We start from the raw sequence: 19,315 nt of genomic DNA on the forward strand, positions 1-19,315 counted from the left end.
AGTTGTGTCATTAATCCCATGGTAGTTTTCAATGTTGGGCGATTTGGTGATGTAAAATGAGGCAAATTGTAGACATGTACAAATATCATACCTATCGTGGTTTATTTCTGATCTTAGCTATAAACATCACTATTTCTGATCTAAGCTAAGTCTCATGTGAATACAACTTTATTCTTACAGCTTCTGTATGCACTGGGTGAACAGCAAACAGCAGTCCTGCCAGCAGGGCCAGGTGGGAAGATGGTCTATAGACTAAAGTATCACAGATATGGACAAACAGCAGTGTGGCAATGGTGTGGAGGGCCACATTCACAACATGGAAAGAGACAGGGTTCAGTCCACCTAGCATGTAATTCAACCTGGAATAATATTTCAAAAAGAAATAAATAAATAAATAATAATAATAATAAATGACTTTATCAAACCTCTTCTTAAGTTTCTTCAAATAAAAAAAGTTGTAAGAATAATCAAAGACATCCCTGTTTGGTTTTCTAAAATCATAAGAATTGTCAAAAGATTATTTACTTGAAGAACAATCTGAAAGATAAGTAAGTATATGAATGTGCCATCCACTGAATTTATACAAGTTCTATTTAACCACCAGTGTGACACATTCATTCACACTCCAAACACTATGATCCTATTGTACTTGTTATATATACATGGTGTGATGAACCATATCTTTCTTTCATGACACTGAACAATAGTGTATTTACAATATCTGGACATAGATATAAAAACTGTACATGAATCATTTACACCTCTCTTTCAAGTAAACAATTACTATTTTATCCACTCTGTGACAGTTTGAAACACACACATAATGGTGCAACCATAAAACCTAGGTTAATCTTACCAAAGTAGAGACTTAACTTGTGTAGTATAGTTTATGAGAAATAGTTTAATGGGTTCCACGCCACAGTTTCATATGCTAAATACATTAGCTTAAGCTTGTTTCATCTCCACACTTGAAGTACTGTATGTATGCCTGCCCTGCCTACCCGTATACAGCTGCCCTATTTACTATAAGTGTATATACTAAAGTGTTATTAAAACTAATGTTGACAGCTTTAAAGCAGCACCTGACTGGTAACAAAAAGGTTGGCATACTTATGTGTATCATTCTGAATGCAGTTAGAAATTGCAGGCACATGAAAAAAAAAATTCCACCGTGAATAACGATCTTAAACATTATTATTCTAATCTATAATGTGAAAATCTTGCAATGATTCAAGGTAAGCAATCCAGGTAAGGTTCAGTATAACTGTATACCTAGTTATTTATCTGTTTTGGCATCTGTAGCCTGTACATGTTAATATAAGGCACAAGGAGTATTAGTCTGCCCATGTCTGAGTACTTACATTGTATTAGGCTTACCTGGCGACTTTTAAAATTTGCATGCACAATTCCTGATCAACAAAACAAAATGTACCAAAGTTTTAAAACTTATAAAATGCAAATTTTTATGCCTGATATTTTTGTTTCAACTATTTTCATCTTTTTTTTTTATTTCTAAGAAAAGTCTTTATTTTTTGCCTTGAATTGGATTCATGCTTCTAACAATCATAAGAATTTCAATCATGATCTCTGAGATACTGGCATTTATTCTAGAATGACATGCCTTTAATTAGTAAACCAGTGGACATGAGCTATTCAAGTTTATAACATGATAATTTAGCCCCCCCCAAAAAAAAATTTTTTTTTTAAACTTATTCGTACTCTGGTGCACACCCACTTCCCAGCCTACACTTTTCCACTAGTATTTCAGCATGACACCTTGTGAAATCCCACACAGAAAAAAAAATTTAGAGGTAAAAGTTGTAAAAACAGGGCATCCATGAATATATGCTTGCATACTTAATTTAAAATAAGGCTTAGCCCATGCAAGGAAAAAAAACACTGGCACATACTGTCAACATTGCAGGGAAAATATGCATCTGACAAAAATGACATTTATTATTAAAAGAACTGAATAAAATCTCTTTGGCATGCTTAATTGGTAAGGAATTTTTTTCATGCAGCACAAGGACTTATGGGCGAATGTTTAGTTGCAAGAGAAGACTACACTTATGTCTTTCGACTGGGGCAATACCAGGAGCTTGAAGGTATAAAGCCTGATGCTCTAGATAATTACCAAAATACATGTAGGAAGAGTTACACTTATGTTATATATCATACATGTAATATATGGACACTTGCACACCTGAAAGACAGAACACACAGCGGCCTATATGACTTGTGACTTGTGTTGTCTGCCATTGATTTGCCCCAGAAGTCATTAGAAAACATCTGCGACCATGGCGTGTTTCCTGTGACATCTCCGTTGGATTTAATGGCGGATACATCGTCATGAACAAAATCACCTTGCAAACTGTTCACGTAGCAAAGTAAACAAGCAGCACTTGGAAGTACATATTTAAGCAGTTTTCCATTTTCTCTGTTAAGCAGTCTTTCCTGTTGACTATACAGATAGTTGTTGTTGATGTTCCTTATTAGAGGTACGGAATTTTCTTCTTGTTGTCCTTCTGAACAGCCCACCCTCCTCTTTACCGCCATCATTATTTTGAACCCGTGCACTTGTGGTCAGCTCTGTGACGTCACATCGAACATGGCGGCGCCCATGTCGTTAGCGACCGCTGCGGCAAATGGGGATGTTTTTGTAAGATTTTGAACACAGATTGATATAAGGATTCCTTAGATTATGCCATATGTATCTAAGATGCCTTGTGTTAATATTTTGATAAAAAGTTTATTTTAAGTAGGTCAAAATAACCCCTTATATCTCATATCTAAGGTAAACAACATGGCTACCCTAGTTCAAAAGTATAAACAATTTCTAAATAAGTCACGCGAAAAAATGTTTTAAGAACAACGGCGAATAGTCAAAATAGTCATACGAAAAGCTTCGCTATTAGAAAACTACTGATAAATTTTCGCAATATAAAGATTTTTCTTATTTCTTTTACAGCTTATCAAAGATCTTCTGCAGCGCGGAGGTGCTGATATAAATCTCAAGTCTTCAGACGGCATGACTCCCCTTTCAGTAGCTGCATTCTGGGGTTATTCAGATATAGTGCAGCTTTTATTAGAGCATGGGTGAGGATTAAATGCTGTTTTTTATGAACGCCTACTACATGAATTGTGACCGTTGCCATGCATATATAAGTGACTGCAAAAACGATGGCAGGAATGTACTGAGTATTTGCTGTACAGCCAAATTTTATACTAGGCAATATTTAACATGCCAGAGTAAATCTAGGTTTGAATCTGTTCATTGGTCAGTGTGAATACAGAATGTATGAACTTCAATCAAACCATGGGCACAACATTTATTGCCCCACTTTGAGATTTGACTTGTGCTGCTATACTGTACTGTACTAGTACTAATTACTACCTGTAGGTATACTCAGTACTTCAGTACTATGTGTTTTGCCAAAATGTTTACACACCCAAAATAGGTATATGTCTGATGTGTATCTAGCTGATAACTGCCCCCAAAAATTATACTGTGTTCAAAATTATTCTCAAAAAGGATAATTACACAGTATGTAATTATTGGATGTTTAAAACACATTTGGAGATATACATGGGCATGTGTATGATGACCTACATGTAGAAGCCACAATTTAGAGACCAAATTTTTCATTGTGGAACCAGGTATTTTTACAACAAGTACATTTGTAGAGCATAGCATTTAAACCATTTTCATTCCCCTTCTTTTTTACTACTCAGGTATAATTACATCTACTGAAAATTCATCTATATTATTTAGATGTGTAATTGTGAAATTAAATGTTTCTGAACAAACTCAAAATCTGCAGTAATACAGTCTTATTAATCACCAGACATACCTATATTTTGCCATAACAGGCAGATGATGCAGTCTCATTTGGAGTGCCTCAATCAGCTTTATTTTACCAGCAATTGATGCTTAGCCATCCCATGGGAGGGTTCCAGACCCACCCCTCCCTCAGTAGAGGGTGATTTACTCCATATTTCAACCTTCAGGAGCAGATTCAGAGATATTTTCTGACACATTTTTTGACAGCCTTTAAATTATTTTTGTTGATCCACCCTCCATTTTTGACCGTCTTCCGACAGAAAAAATTAGATACCTGTCAGTGTAAACTTGAAAATCTGACCATCTTCCAGAAGACCCAGAAAACGGCCTCAATCCGTCCCTGACCTTAGTCTACCAGCCAGCCTGCTAATGATGCCTTCATAGTGTACTATGTTGAAAGTGCTTTAAATATTTTGGCAGAATTTCATTTGGTTAATAATATCATGCAGTAAAATGTCACCTCAGAGATGCTGTTGTTCCCCTAGGCCTTTGATATCTAATAATGAACCAGTCATTTTTATATCAGCTAATTGGTAACCTGAACCATATTTGAATGACCTTAAGCACTTGGGTATTAAGGTCAGTTACAAATTAGAGTCATTGACGTTGGACTACCATGGTCATTTTGTGCAGATAGTGCTAATCATCATTATTTGTCATAAGCAAGATTGATGGATGATTCTGAGTAACAACAACCTTTTGATGATCAAATGATGTTGAGAAATACCATTAGTATGGAAATCTAAATGTTATTTGAAACGTTACGTAGTCAGCATATCAGTGGTGAGATTGTGTAGAAATATGCATATGAGAAGAGGGCATTTTATGTATTTAGCAGAATGTAATTATATGTCTTTGAAAGACTTTGTCAAATATCTGTCACTTGTTTCTAGTGACTGGTTGTCAGTTGTCAGATGAAACGACTATAAAGCCAATGTTTAAAAAAGGAGTCTTAAAAAGCATGTGAGGTAAATAAACACTTTGTATGGAAAATTCATTGTGAATTAATCTAGAATATAAACCTTATTATGTATACCCACATGCACCCCCAGTGGGCCCATATGCACACACATGTAAATATTTGCTTTTATTTTTTTAGTGCTGATGTAAATTCTTGCAATAGTGGTACAATGTGGACTGCCCTGCACTGTGCTGCCTTCCAGGGACATGGCAAAGTTATCATGAAAATTATGGAATATAAACCAAATCTCTCATGTAAAGATAATCAAGGGAGGTAGGTTGTTTGCCTAGGGCAGAAATATGGACAGCCATTTTTGTTCGATTTTCAGAAGAACAAGAAAGCTTCAGAAGTTTCTTGAGTGTGTGTGCAAGTAGCTTTTGAAACAAAGATTTTCAAGGAGGTGCTCCTCCTTTGTTAATAATATCTGTTCCTATTATCTTTGAAATAAAGTTTTGCCTAATGAATATGAAGTATAATAAAGATTAAGACTGTTAGCCATTATTACTTTAAGTATCAAAATTCAAGATTTGTAGAAATGGAAAGTTCATAAATAATAAATGTTTCTTTGAAAATGATTTTTGTGAAGATTATGAGCTTTAATTATCTGATATTATTAATGTCTGTTTTGTTTTATTCCTATAGAACAGCTGCAGATTTTGCATCAGCTTTGGATGCAATTTGGCCATTTTTTGCTGGTAAGTAAAATGCTTGTAATTATTCTTCATTAACTCAGGGCTAATACATTTGCAGGGTTTTTGCTTGGAATAATGGGTCTGTCAACAGAAATCAATAGACAAGTTTATTGTATTTTAAATATTGTTTGGGTGCTTATTACTTAAATGTGCACAACTGCATCATGCAGACATGCACTGTATATAGTACTTGCATGCATACGTGCACCTTTCTTCAGGCTCCAGTTATGTGTGAAGCAATTGTTACGACTACTGATAATGAGTTTCTGATGGGATTACAGAAGTGCTGTTCGGGACATATCAGTCTTCCTTGTCTTCAGTCATTACTGGTAACGCGACACTAATGCAAGCTACTTCTATCCCATCACTGGGAATGTTTTCCAAGGATAATGTTCATTGATTTGCTAATACCTCTATACTTAATTCCCTCATGTGAGACATGTTAAAGTAGTGTGTGCCATTGATAGTGCTCTTTGGGAACATATGATAAGACTATGGTTCGCCACTGGTAGACAGATTTTTGTCTGTTTTTAAAGACACGGTTGGTGGGACTTTAGTATGCTCTAAATTCCTATAAGCAATTCAGATGATCTGTACTTATATCTTTAAAGTTTAAGAAACATCTTTAAGCAAATGGAACATATGTGAAATGTAGAATGAAAGCTAACCCTGTTAAGGTACTTTGATCCTTGCACCCTTCTGTGCACCAACATTGTACATGTACATGTAGCTGAAGTCATCTAAGCATACAGTTTTGTTTTATAGCATTTACATTTATACACACTTTCCCTTCAGTTTGCAATCTTGTGTTCTGATAGGAATCATGCAACCTTTGCTTTTATGTTAAACTACATATGGAGGCAGAAAAATGTGTTATGATACAGGTACGGGTTCCATAAATTCTGAAGCCCTGTGTTCATGTCAATGCTTTGTTAAGGTGAATATCCATTATGGTGAACAAATTCATAATTTTAAATTCATATTTGATAAATTGCAAAATTTTAAATAGTTATAAAAGCTGTTAATTAATGCCTTAAATATTTTTTTGATATTTCACAGCGGCCGGATGCAAGAGAACATCTAAGGCAGATCTAATAAAAATGAACATTGTCAGAAAGGTAAGTTCTGACTTTGAGGATCCTCTTTTTTGTAAAGTCATAAATCAAATATGAAAAGGCAATGCTTCGTTGAATGTATAATTGTGTTTATTTGAGATTGTTGCATGTTTTTTTTTTTACAAATGGTTTAAAAAAGGTTTGAAAAAAAAAAAACAAACATAAAACAGAGACCATACTTGCAATCTTTAATATGTTGACCATACCTTTCTTTATTTCCAGGTGCTTATATAGATTTATGTGTATATTGGACAAGAATTTTACAGAAATCTGATGTTATTCCAGCCATCTCCACTGAAGTCAGTTCATATATCCAGTCACACAGTTTACATGATCAAATTGCCCCTATTTTTCAAGGAAAATTCTGACTGTCATCTGGAAATCCCAGAAGACCATCTGAATTGGCCCCTGGATGTTAGCCTGAAAGATAATCCTAATATTTTCTAGGTTTCCAGTGATGATGCCAGCGTCCCCCAGTCTGACATTGCCCACTTCTCACGACCTGGTTCCTCCTATGCCATGAGGTCACAGTCACTTAGAGGAAACTGGAATGATGTGAATAAGGTATCACTGGTCGATTCAAGATTTTAGGATAGGCTGGGGGTGAAAGGGGGGGATAAAGTGATGTGAAACATTTCATTTCACTTGGTTTATCTATGTAAGTTGATTAAATCTCTGGTATATATTCCCAACTGGATGTTTTTTTATGCCATCCAGTTACTAGTGAGTCTTTTATGCTACTGGAGCAGAATCAATGTTATATTTCAATTTCTTGAAAATGAATTCCCTATATATGGCAAACATATGCATCACCTATTTTAATGAGTGCTACAAATTCTACATTTTACTGCTCACTGAACCTACAGATGCATGGTAGGGATAGTGGATGCAATGCTGATATAAAAAAATCAATCCTCTGATGACCTGTGGGATCAACAATATTTTTTTAGATCAGTAATATCACAAAAAGTTTGGTGAAATGAGACATATATCTGTAATACACATCTTAATGATATCGCTTAAAGATTCAACCGAAGCAGTGTGTTCTGGAGTGTCCTGATGAGGTTTGCCAGAGGATGATATTGATAAATGATCTGTTAATGACATCCCATTTTCAATCTAGATCTCTCTGCAAAATGAAAGTTTTATTGGTCTCTGTATGCTATTTTTCTTTGTGCTTTTATCTGAGTATTGTGAGAAAAAAAAAATAAAACAGTGTTAATACTTATAATAGAAATGCAATCAGCATTCTGCATTCATCCATCTTCAGTTCCTGATTGCCTTGAGATGTGGAAGTAATTTCCTTCATGGACAATTAGCACGTGCTGCCAGTCTACTATATATCACTTGAGTTAGAAATTACAGTATATTAGTATATAATGCTGAAAGGAATAAAAAAAAAGAAATCCATGGATAGTGATAATACTGGTTTAACACTGTATTTTTAGTAGTGTGTGTGTGCGTGCGTGCGTGCTTGCATGCTATAGGGGCTGTGTTTATTTGTAAACAGGACCTGGGCAAATATGTTGGTACAATTGCTTGAAAGTTACTGTATATTAGGGATCCTCAAAGTCAAAATATAATGATAAAGCAGACAAAATTCACAGGACATAGTTTTTAAACCTTATGTATGTTTTCTTTTCCTCAGGAGGTGGCAGCAATAACAGGTGATGTCTTGGCCTCTCTTCCCGAGGAACCTTTAAGCCGTGGCTACAACAATGGAGACAGCCCTTCATTGGCAGCATGGAGAAGCTGATATTGGACACGTCTGTGCCTAGACTAAGCATAAATTTATCCACAAATGTTTTTTTTATTGTTTTCTATGGGGATGGCTCTGTCCTTCCTGGTGGATGAGGGGATTGGTTTTTCCACTTTGCAACCCCTGCACAAAGTTTTACTACTTTGTTCTATCAACAGTAAGAAATGGACCAAAGAGGTTGAATAAGGACTTCAGAAGTAGATTGGTGTGCGTGGGGTTAGGAAAATCCTCGTGGAGAAACGAGCTTACTTTATTTAACAGTTGCTGTAATTCTTAGTCATTGATGTGACTGAGGTTTAGGAAACTGAGAGTGTTGGCTTACAGTTTACATCTTTTCATTTACATTTTTACCACTCTCTTAATGCTTTTGATAGAAAAAGATCAGAAATGGATAATGATGCTTTATTTGGCTGATGGGTAGTGAATAATCTTATTTTGTAGCCATTTCCATGTATATGTGCATGGGGAGGTGGGGTGGAAAGAAGTATTGGTTACAAGACGAAATAGCTGCAAATTAATTTTGACTTCGTATTCTCTGTGAAACTCAATGAGAGGTGTAAAGAGGGGAGAAAAGTCACAGACAAGGGGACAACACATTTTAGGAGAGATTTTGTTGAAACTTGGGTCCATCATACACTGGATAAGAAATGTGGCATCTTCTATTTAACCCTTGAGAGATTTAGGTAATCATCCCCTTTTGTCCTCCGTAATAGACTATAAACCATTTTGATAGCATTAATTTAGTAACAATCAATGTCTGTTCCTGTAATTAACTAGTACACGAATACCATAATACTTCATGGTTGCTAAAAAAATATCTGCTACCATTTTAAACATACACGCTTGTGGGACTGTGTTCTAAAAAGTTACCTTTTTTAACGACTTATATATATATATATATATATATATATATATATATATATATATATATATATATATTGATAATAGTATTTTACAGTATTGAATAAATATGTTTGTATTATCACCGTATGCCTGCACAGACAGTTGTCACAGTGATAAAATGGCAAGGAAATTGAAATAGATCATGAATGAGTTTCGAGTGTCATCACAAGTAAAAAGGTAATGATCAGTTTATCGCAGTTTAATTGTCATCAGTTATAAAGACTCAGAATGCTGATATCATAATGAGAAAGCTCCACAGAAAAAGAAGGGTCACAGTGGTGCAAGCTTTTGAGAGCAAACTTAAAGCGAAGTCATTTTAATGGATCATAGGGACCATTCAGCATAGAAGATCTGAGTATCAACTGGTCCAAGGCTCAAATATAGAGGACCCTACATGAAAGGAAGACTGCTTAATCCTGTAATGGTCTCTCTGCCTGTAATGATCTTCTATTTTGAATGGCCCCATAGTAGCCTGTGTCTTATGAAAGGCCCAATCTTGAACAGGGAGTAGTCTGTTCTACCCCCATGGTTTAAACACCAGTTGTTAAATTAAGGAACAGGAAATAACACTAAGGAATGTGGAGTGTATGAAAAGTTTTACATTTTACTGTTATTCACTATAAAGATTATGCTCTCACTCTCTGGTGTACCAGTACTCATGATCATCTTTTGTTAGAGTTTGTTCTCAGTGTTTTCTTATGCACATCAAACTAAGGATACATGTTCACTCGGATTCCATAAGAATAAGGTGTAAGAAGTATCATAGATCAAGTTCACATTGAAGAAATCTAGTGAGATTAGAATTACGGGGTTAATTATCTGCATGAATTGTCTGTGAGATATACTAAATGACTTCATGATCGATTCATAATTCTAATGCAAATTTAAGGAGTGTACAGAGTGGAATAAACTGTTGGTGCACCATTTGCCAGTTTTCTTGCATGGTACATGTACTGTTATATGTACCCGTGCTTTGAGAGTTGCATCTACATTCTTCCACTCCCTCAGTTAGTGTACACATGACTTCACTTTTTTCATGGGCACATGAGTGCAAACTCCCTTAAGAGGACTCAAACGTGTGGAGTAACACACACCTCAAAAGTGCACGATTTAGTTAGGGACAGATCTTTGATATGCCTTTGTGTCCTGCCAAAATTTTCTGCTGATATCTGTCAAAAAAAAAAAAAGAAAAAAAAACATACTATTTAAATTTATTTTCAAAAGGAATACCAAAATAATTATTTAAGTTCAAAATGCCAATTTCAGAGATATGTTGACTTAGAAGGCATATCTGTTGATATATTTTTCAGTGGGGAATTGATTATTCACAGGTCTTCTCTTTCCACCCCTTATTTTTTGTTAAACAACTCAAAATTGCTGCTTTTCATTCTTGTTATCACCAGATATACCTATTTAGGCAGACGTACCTACACATATTTTGGATTGACATCATTCACTCTCCACATTTTAAATTTGTTATACATATAAATGGAAGATAAATTGTTAGAGTTTTGTTGCAACATTCCAGTGTAGTGAGTCAGTTAAGCAAAGCCTTTTGTACCGCAAAAGTATATGTTGCACTATTGTGAAAAAAATAAAGTCTGTGATTGTAGTTAAAGTGATTTTTGTTCTAAACATATTTTGTGTCACATTGAGCTTTAATTCACAATTTTAATATAATTTCTTATATAATATATATAATATTATACAGGAAGATGTTTTTGTTCTCACCTTTTGTGTGCAATTGCCAGACCTCAATGTATATAGCGAAAGATAAAGTGATGATAGACTGTATTTCTAAGACTAAAGGTACACCATGCATCTTAGAACTTTATGGTGTTCAACATTGCTGCAAAAATTAAATTAATCTATAAACACTAAATTTCTACTTTGACTGTTACAAGCCTAATTTACAGGCTTTTATCTTCACTACAAGAATGACTCAACAATTAGAAACTCGAGCTCAAAAATGAATTCTAAATTGCGTTTTTATCAATGGTTTGAGATATAGTGCACATTGGTAAAATTTTCAGGCAAATTTATTTTTGTTCCTTTTAAGTTTTGGATGTAGCAATATCTCAGTTTATAGGCTTGTTAAATATCAAAAGATTACTCATTTTTTCATGCACATGCAATAAGAGAAAAGCTTCAATCTACTGCCATTTACTTTTTGCGTGTGCAAAACCACATGTAAGTTGCTTTCACTTCAAACAATAAATTTCCAAGAATTATTTGTAAAATGACACCATTTCATTTTCTGCATGATCCAGCTTTTCTTGGTTGGTTTCTGGTTGTAAGAATAGGAGAAAAAATGCAGTTGTTGTTGGTTTAGCTGACATTATGAGGTTTTCTATACTATTTTCTAGTCTTAGAGTCAAAACCCAAAGCCTCTTGCAAAGGATTTAAAGAAGCCAAACCTCTGGTTGCATTTTCTAATCGTGTCATTCCACAAATAATGGAATTCATTTTTTATTGTTTACACAATTATTTTATTGGTATGGAAAGTGGCGCCATTAACAAATGCATCAAGTTTATTTTGATTGATGATTTGGTGTTAAAAATTTGTTAAACAAATCCTACTGAGATAACTCAGATAAGGATCAACTGTATGGCAATTGTTTTCTTATTCACCTGAAAATGCACTTGATGAACATTTCAGCAGTAAAGCAAGTGTCCATACTCTAGCTTATAACTGAAAGACTGCTTGAGTTGAAAAATGGAGGTAGGTTTGCCCAATAATACGAAATTAATGGTGGCAAATTCATGTTAGGATAAACATTTAAGTAATAACAATGCCATACAACTTAAACATTTTAAATTAATTTAATACTATATTTTGAAGAAAAGTATATACATAAAATGGCAAAATTTGGGATTCACTTGAAGCTCCATCTTGCCTGTATGGCATACAAACAGTTATTAAGCTACGGTATTAAATAGATAGTTAAATATTACAATTATGATATTCTTATAACAAGACTGACACAATGTGTAGATACAGCTCCTGTGTACCACATACATGGTTGAGCAATTCCTTTCAGGTTATTTAGTTAAAAAGGCAAAGTGGTAGGACTGCTTCCACTTGCACCACTTGTACGATGACATTAAAGATCATGGATAAATTTAGTCTTTGAAATCTACATATAACCACCCAATGAACTGAATATAAGTCTAGTATCCACTGTTAAGCATCACCACATTATAAAAGTTATGTTACTGGTCAAAGCAGCAACATGTTTGTTATTAGGCAAAATTTACAACTGATACAATACAAAAGTGATGTGACTTCAAGAGCAGAATTTTTTATGTTCATTCACAATATCTTTTGAACACATGAAGAAAGGGCTAAATTTGTTCTGATACAAATATTATTACCTGCTAAGAATAAAGCTTAAAATTTAAAATGTGAATATGAAAAAATACTTCTTGTTCAAAGTAGAAATGTCACTGAAATAATTCCAAAAGGTCACTACACAGTGTAGAGTTTCTTAATACCATGTCATTCTTGCAAGAATAGCTCATAATTCCAAGCCATAGTAATTTCTCCAACAGTCCAGCTGCTTCACTTCACAGGTGATTAAAAGCTTAAATTACAAAGTTATTAGATTTCTACCTGAAATTTGATTACTTTGCCATTATCCACAGCAATATATTTTTTTCTGTCTTTAATAGTGAAAACATTCTTTTTTGGTCCTACACTTATACTTAGATACACTGCCATATATTTGCTCATCAAAATAAAATCATATTTCTTTGCAGGACTTCATTAAAAAAAAGTAAAAGGTTCAGATCCTGCTGAAGCTTCACCATCTTCAAGTATTATAAATTTGTGAGTAAGACCCTCATGCACTAAGCTGTGATTTATGAAAAACCTGAGGATGGATAAACTAATTATACAAATCTTAAGATAGAGGCAACTTGACCAAAAGAGTCAGATTTTATCAACATGATCTGTGAAATTACCAAACTAGTCTATTGCACAATTTCAGAAATAATCCATTTACTGTATAGCATTCCAGCTAAAATAAGAGCAATGGAAAAATGGCTACAATAAGAAAAATAAATTGAAATTGTTCTTGTCAATCAACCAAAATTGAGTGATCTGCCAGAACAATGCTGGTCAAGGGGCTGAAAGTTCAAACTAATGATGACTGAATAACTTTTTTCTCAGTGATTCCTGGAAACAGATTGCCTTCGTTTCATATAAGTTATAGGATTTGTTAAGACTGCTAAACTTGGACAGCTGACTATACTGACTTTATAGTTACTGTAGTAGTCCAAGTGAAACAACTAAAGTTGGCTTCCATTAGTTTGCAATGTTACCATGGTGAGCAGAAGCCAGTGCCTAGCCAACAGTATACTTGTCATAATTTAGAATGTCGTATATCTTAGTCCATGTTTCTACATCAGTGGTTAACATTAAAATGTTTATTACTCAATTACTTTAAGAAGTTAATATAATTATTCTTCTGTATTATCACTGTACCTCCTGGGCACAAAATCTACAAGTGGCAAAATAAGATATTTGGAAACGGCAAAGTATTCAAAATTCTTGAATGAAAATCTTAGTTTTATAGAAAGCTTTGGATCCTATAAAATTACAACTTTATCCCTAAAACTTTGATTGTTACCAAAATAAAATAAAAATTTTAAATACCCCCAAAATACTAGAAAGGATATGGGTGAAAATAGGACACACTCATAAGATCTTACACATCTAGTCTAATGTTGCTAAAATGGAATAACTTAACAACATAAAGGTATCATATTGACACAGTCTTTTTGCACAAATAAAAGAAAAAAATCCTTGTTCCAGTCTGCAGAGTGGAAGCAAGAAGGTATTATTTGTAGAGTAAATACTATGCAAAATGCTACCTTCTTTAACAACACAAGCAAAGATTACCACTTGTTTGTCTATACATACACAACCTTGTATGTACTCATGTGTTTGACACAAAATTCACGTTGATAATATAGAGACTATATTCAAATTCTCTCTCTCTCCTTTTCACATTCACACAAGCATGTACACATTTGATCACTCACTCCACATTATTTACACATAAAAGTACATTTAGTAAATAGATAAATCTATGAATACAATAAGCATGTGTTCCTTCTTTATGTAAATAAATTCCTCTTCTTAAAAGCTTCAATCTTTGGACAAGCTTGGGATTGTTTCATAAATGTTATATAATAAACTAGAGCTTCATCTAAAAGCTGACTTTATAAAAGTTTAAATAGTAATTAATAAATTTAATGACAAATTACGTAACAACCTATACAGTTTTATATTATTCCTACTGGTACATCATGAACCGTACAAGTACACATGAAATGTAAGAGTAGAATAACACTGACTGGCCACCTTTATTTGTATATATTTATATATATAGCACAGTCACATGTAAGGAAATTGATTATATTTGAGCAGCTGTTTCATACCAAGAAAAACAACCAGCTGACTATGGGCAGTATATTAACATATTCAATACTGGTATATTTAGGGTGTGAATCCAAAGTCAGCTCTTTTTTGCTTGCTATGTAAAGTTAATAATTCTGAGTGTACCAGAAAGATCTTAGCAAATGACCCGTCTTTCAGTATATTTCAGAGACTAAATTGCACTGTTAGCCGACTTAGTTTCCTTCTAGAGATATCAATTACTAATTATTATAACTGCTTGTCGTCTACTTGTACCTTTACAAAACCAAACAACATCCACATGTGCCTATCTAGCTTCATGTTCAGACAAAATCTCAATCTCATTTAAAAAAAAAAAGAGGGGGAAAAAAACAGAACACACCAAGAAAAATGTGCTCAATTGTTGTCCTTAGAAACCACACTTGCTTTAAAAGAAATCATATTCTCTAATGATGCTCTGTCATGATAACCAGGGCTCCAACAGCTCCCAGCCAGGCATCAACAGGCATCACCTATCTTCTTCAGCCAGCTGTCAGGTTGTAGTAAATCCACACTCCATCAGCTATGTAATTTCCTGTAGTTTATCATTTCTCCCCACTCTGTGGAGGTGAAGGTGGTTTGTTGCCATTGGTATCTTCTTCCTGAATAGGTTCCATCTCTGGTTTGTTGTCTGATATGCTGCTGTTGTTCTAAAGAATAAGAAATATAGGGATTTATCAATTTGCCATAAGGTAATTCACTGAGACATGCATTCCGGAAATTTCTGTTGGCTTTATACCAGATCTTTTGGACAGGGTAATCTTCCAAGTTATTTATCTTGTTGGAGGTTAATGAGGTTATGTTATAAGAGGTCATGAAATTTATTTCAACCTACTTTTTGGATGTAGTGAGCCTTTTTCTTTGTTTTTTTTTCATACTGAACATTTTACATAGATTTCACCTTTAATGTCAAAACAATCATTTGTATAAACCCAATTCTTTCACTGGTTTTTAGACTGAACAGTACATTGAATAATAAACAGGCAGACAACTGGAAGCTGTCGTCCTTACCTCCAAATTCTTTTGATTTTCTATTTCACTCTCAAGTCTTTCCTTCTCCTCTTGTTCTGCTTTAATTTTGGCCACCCACATATCATGATTCTCTTTCAGGTTCTTGGTCAACTGACACAGTATTTTTCTTGTCTTTTGCTTGTGCTTTGGCGCAGGGGCCACTGAAACAGATACTGTTTGGATATACATCAAAACTTGATAATAATGCCTTGCCTTTTACCACTTTAAAATACTAAAAATTTCAAAGACTACAGAATGTTGATTTTCACTTCTAGGCCAATAAGCATAATAACAATTTATTGGAATTGAGAATCTGAAAATAAAGGTAATTGTTGAAAAGATAAATGTTAATAAAAAGCCCTTTCAAGCTGATCAGAAGTCTTTTTTCTCCCAAATCCAACAAAAGCTCCATATGCATGAAACCCACTCCCCTCTATCTACTTAAAGTATTAAATTATTCCATTTACCCTTCTCTTCTTCATCCCCTTCATCTTCTGTATCCTTGCAGGCAGAACTATCCCTTTCTTCTTCATCCTCCTCATCCTGACTCTCTGACGACCCCTCCTCATCACTCTCTTCATCCAACCAAGTACCTGGAAGCAGTCCAGCTTGGCCATAGGCGTTGCACAGTGGCGCCACCAAGTGATTGATAAATGTTTCCTGTAGTTTTGATAACTGGGGATGCCGCCTGTCCATGTATGGAGAAATTGGGAGACCCAGGCGTTTTTCTTCATCACCCTAAGGTACAGAATAAAACAGAGCAATGCAGGGGAAAAAAAAAAACGTACTGAATACCAAGCAAGAAAACAATATCAGATTTATTGACAATTAGTGATAGTTAACGCCTAGTAATAAATGATTGCTATCACTCACATGTCAGTTTAAATTTTTATCAAATATTTAAGAACCATGAACAATTTTACCAATGCAATCTTATTGATAACATATCTGAAAACTTTTTCATAAACTTCAATTTTTGCAAAAAAGCTACTCTTCATTAACAGTAGTTTGATGTTTCACTGTTAAACCCTTCCCTTCTGTTCATTATATATGTATTTTTTGTGAAGGAGAAAAAAATTTACTTGCACAACAAATACATCATTAAGTCATATCCACCTGTTCATAAAATTCCTCTGTTATGCTCATTGTCCAAGACACATGTAAATCCCTTGGCTTACAGGGACCATTAATATCAGCTAGCTTAATTACTATCTGAGATACCAAGAGTCGGTCAGTTTCAGAGGTCCAGTCCACTCCCGGGGAATCCTCTTCATTGACCTAAGAAGAGAGGAGGAAAAAAAAAAAAAAGGAAAGGTGAAAGGAGTGCAGAAAATGCCATTTATCAGATTAAATTTCAATTGCAGTGGTCTGACATTTAATACGAGCAGTAGCCTGACATTTAAAAAGCTGATATTCACTTTACTGGATTATACAAAAGCCTATATTTGAAGTAAAATACCTTTGCATGCTGACTGTTCATAATATGTTCATAATAAAAAAGATATTATGAGATGACTTAATAACAAAAATAATAATAGTTATAATAGAGATCCATACATCTATTAGAGTATGTGATATCTCACCTTGGCATTAAACTCTGCAAGAATCTCAAAGTGTCTCTTGAGATCAGTAGCAAGTATAGCCTCGATCACCAGGAAACGGAAGCGTTTGAATTCAGCCTTGTCAATATGGCACAAGAAGTTGTACTTGGGATGGGAGAGGAAGAGACTCCATGCCGCAGCTGCATGGTGATTTTCTAATACTGAACGGTCATTGTACAGCACAGCCTGAAGTTCAAATAGGTTATATCTCATTAAAGAGGATTCCATACAGGGTACAACGGATCCTGATATAAGGAAAATTGTCTGTAACAATTTGGTAAATCAATACTCTATTAATTTGAAATATATCAACAAACCTGTGGCGCATTTGTTGTCACCAGGAAAGCGTTAGTTCTGCCTGGATGATCGTAGTCGTGCATGGCGGCGGCGGTGTACAAGGCCATGAGCTCCAGAGGAGGCAAATTACCTCCCATGATTCCATAGCTGTCCTCTGCTGTGAAACTCTGATGATGTTTTAATGTTGGACGCTCTCCAGGATCAGAATCTGAACAAAAGCAGCACAATGTAATAATTACAATTATTATAAATATAATGTAATAAAGATCCTTGCACGGTTTTAGACATGTAATTGACAGAAATACCTTACCTGCGTGTAAGTTAAAATATGCTTGAAAGCAATGGCAAATTTACTCTACCATAATTTTCTGTCTTCATCATTATTTATCTGAGGTCTAGACAATCAAATTCTGCGCCACTAGTTAAGGTGCACAAAATTAGTATTTATTATCAGTAATCAAAGTTTATATAACTTCTCGCTTGCAATTATATAAAAAGTGAAAGTGATACTGCTACAAAGCAGAGGGTCAAGCTTAAATGGCACTTGAAAAAAGAAGAAAAGGCTTCTATTGGAACTACCACTGTCCAATAAAATGTAATTTCCAGATTCCATGTATGCAGTCAGCACATGGAATAATATAAGTCATTAAAAATAAGCTGCAGCAATAAATGCACCAAGAGATCTAGATTACCAAGCTTATTTCAATCAATAAAATAGTAATTTCTCTTCTGTTGGAGGCATATAATTTTCAATCTCTAAAAGGGATATGTCTCCTTTTTGCTGGTAGTATCTAGTTCTCAATCATGCAATTTAGATTGTAAAAATAGATTGTCCTACTCTAAGAATAAAGACCGATATATATATATATATATATATATATATATATATATATATATATATATATATATATATATCAAATATGGCATGGTGCATGAGTGCTTTCATGTGTGTGCGTGCGTGTATGCATGGCCAACTTTACAAGAAGTCGGCATCTCATACCTGATTCACTTGAGGAACCTTGTTTATTCAGCACATCATCTGGGTTGATCTGCTGGAATCCTGGCACTGGCTGGGTAGTAAAATAATACACTCCATGTAACACATCAGTCGCATGGATCCTATTATGGTCTGAAAACCAAAACATAAAACTTAAAAGGTTTTTAAACAAGAATGTGAACTACTGAACTTTTATTTGTTAAAAGCAACCACAATTAATTTATAGTGTTTACTTCTTTATTCTGCTATGGACAATATTATATACAAGCATTGAGACAATGAACAAAAAAAGTTATCTGTGCAGCATTCCACCTTAAACCTAATTAGTGTCATTTTCTTTGTCAGCTGTCTCCTACACTTATTTCACCTTGATTTATTTTATTCCTTTAAGTAAACTCATTGAAATGCAGGCCAAGGAATCCATTAGGCTAGCATCCTATTTGTAACATACCACACAGCTTATTTTAGAAGAGACCACCTTCAGAATTCTTAAATACAGACAGAGCATAAAATATTCATTTCTGTCTGACTGTTAGACTTAATGCAGCAGTATTGTAATTTGTTCGTGGCACTTTCCTCAATGCATATTCCATAGGGCTTTATATACTGCCTGCCAAGATGATATGTGGTTGTGACGTCAAGCAAGGCCCACAATAGGAGTTATTGGCCCATATACA

The 19,315-nt window shown here is 34.4% G+C and overlaps 3 protein-coding genes across 12 annotated transcripts in view; 1 reads left to right on the top strand and 2 right to left on the bottom strand.

Annotated features, from left to right (window-relative positions):
* LOC106152584 (protein O-mannosyl-transferase TMTC1-like) overlaps positions 1–4,136 on the bottom strand; it is a 21,484-nt gene extending 17,348 nt beyond the window's left edge. The window contains exons 1-2 of one of the 2 annotated variants that reach the window (XM_087002672.1): positions 4,116–4,136; positions 179–359 (exon numbers count right to left, since the gene is read on the bottom strand). In XM_087002672.1, the coding sequence (XP_086858798.1) occupies positions 179–349 (171 nt within the window). In that variant the 5' untranslated portion in view covers positions 350–359; positions 4,116–4,136. Of the gene's footprint in view, positions 1–178; positions 360–2,203; positions 2,589–4,115 lie in introns of those variants that run through there. The other variant, XM_087002671.1, reaches the window with a different exon arrangement.
* On the top strand, positions 2,584–10,889 carry LOC106152597 (uncharacterized). The gene is made up of 7 exons (XM_013526242.2): positions 2,584–2,659; positions 2,969–3,096; positions 4,941–5,075; positions 5,445–5,497; positions 6,554–6,612; positions 7,057–7,173; positions 8,258–10,889. The coding sequence occupies exons 1-7, from the start codon at positions 2,609–2,611 to the stop codon at positions 8,363–8,365; spliced, it is 651 nt and encodes a 216-aa protein (XP_013381696.1). The 5' UTR covers positions 2,584–2,608; the 3' UTR covers positions 8,366–10,889.
* A 1,186-nt stretch (positions 10,890–12,075) lies between these two features.
* Positions 12,076–19,315, bottom strand: part of LOC106152588 (cGMP-inhibited 3',5'-cyclic phosphodiesterase 3A) — a 60,969-nt gene continuing 53,729 nt past the window's right edge. For 8 of the 9 annotated variants that reach the window (XM_013526222.2, XM_013526220.2, XM_087002668.1 and 5 more), the window contains exons 6-12: positions 18,642–18,770; positions 17,662–17,849; positions 17,327–17,530; positions 16,860–17,021; positions 16,211–16,481; positions 15,744–15,916; positions 12,076–15,382 (exon numbers count right to left, since the gene is read on the bottom strand). In XM_013526222.2, the coding sequence (XP_013381676.1) occupies positions 15,278–15,382; positions 15,744–15,916; positions 16,211–16,481; positions 16,860–17,021; positions 17,327–17,530; positions 17,662–17,849; positions 18,642–18,770 (1,232 nt within the window). In that variant the 3' untranslated portion in view covers positions 12,076–15,277. The remainder of the gene's footprint in view (positions 15,383–15,743; positions 15,917–16,210; positions 16,482–16,859; positions 17,022–17,326; positions 17,531–17,661; positions 17,850–18,641; positions 18,771–19,315) is intronic. The other variant, XM_013526221.2, reaches the window with a different exon arrangement.

Source organism: Lingula anatina, chromosome 1, assembly GCF_051362555.1.
Source record: "Lingula anatina isolate TDL-2025a chromosome 1, LinAna3.0, whole genome shotgun sequence".
NCBI classification, from domain to species: Eukaryota; Metazoa; Brachiopoda; class Lingulata; order Lingulida; family Lingulidae; genus Lingula; species Lingula anatina.

What these genes read in the sequence shown, in the direction of transcription:
- LOC106152597 (XM_013526242.2), top strand. Translation starts at nt 2,609, where the DNA reads ATGGCGGCGCCCATGTCGTTAGCGACCGCTGCGGCAAATGGGGATGTT. An exon ending in CAGCTTTTATTAGAGCATGG is followed by an intron (nt 3,097 to 4,940) that starts GTGAGGATTAAA and finishes TTATTTTTTTAG; the next exon opens with TGCTGATGTAAATTCTTGCA. An exon ending in ACTGGAATGATGTGAATAAG is followed by an intron (nt 7,174 to 8,257) that starts GTATCACTGGTC and finishes TCTTTTCCTCAG; the next exon opens with GAGGTGGCAGCAATAACAGG.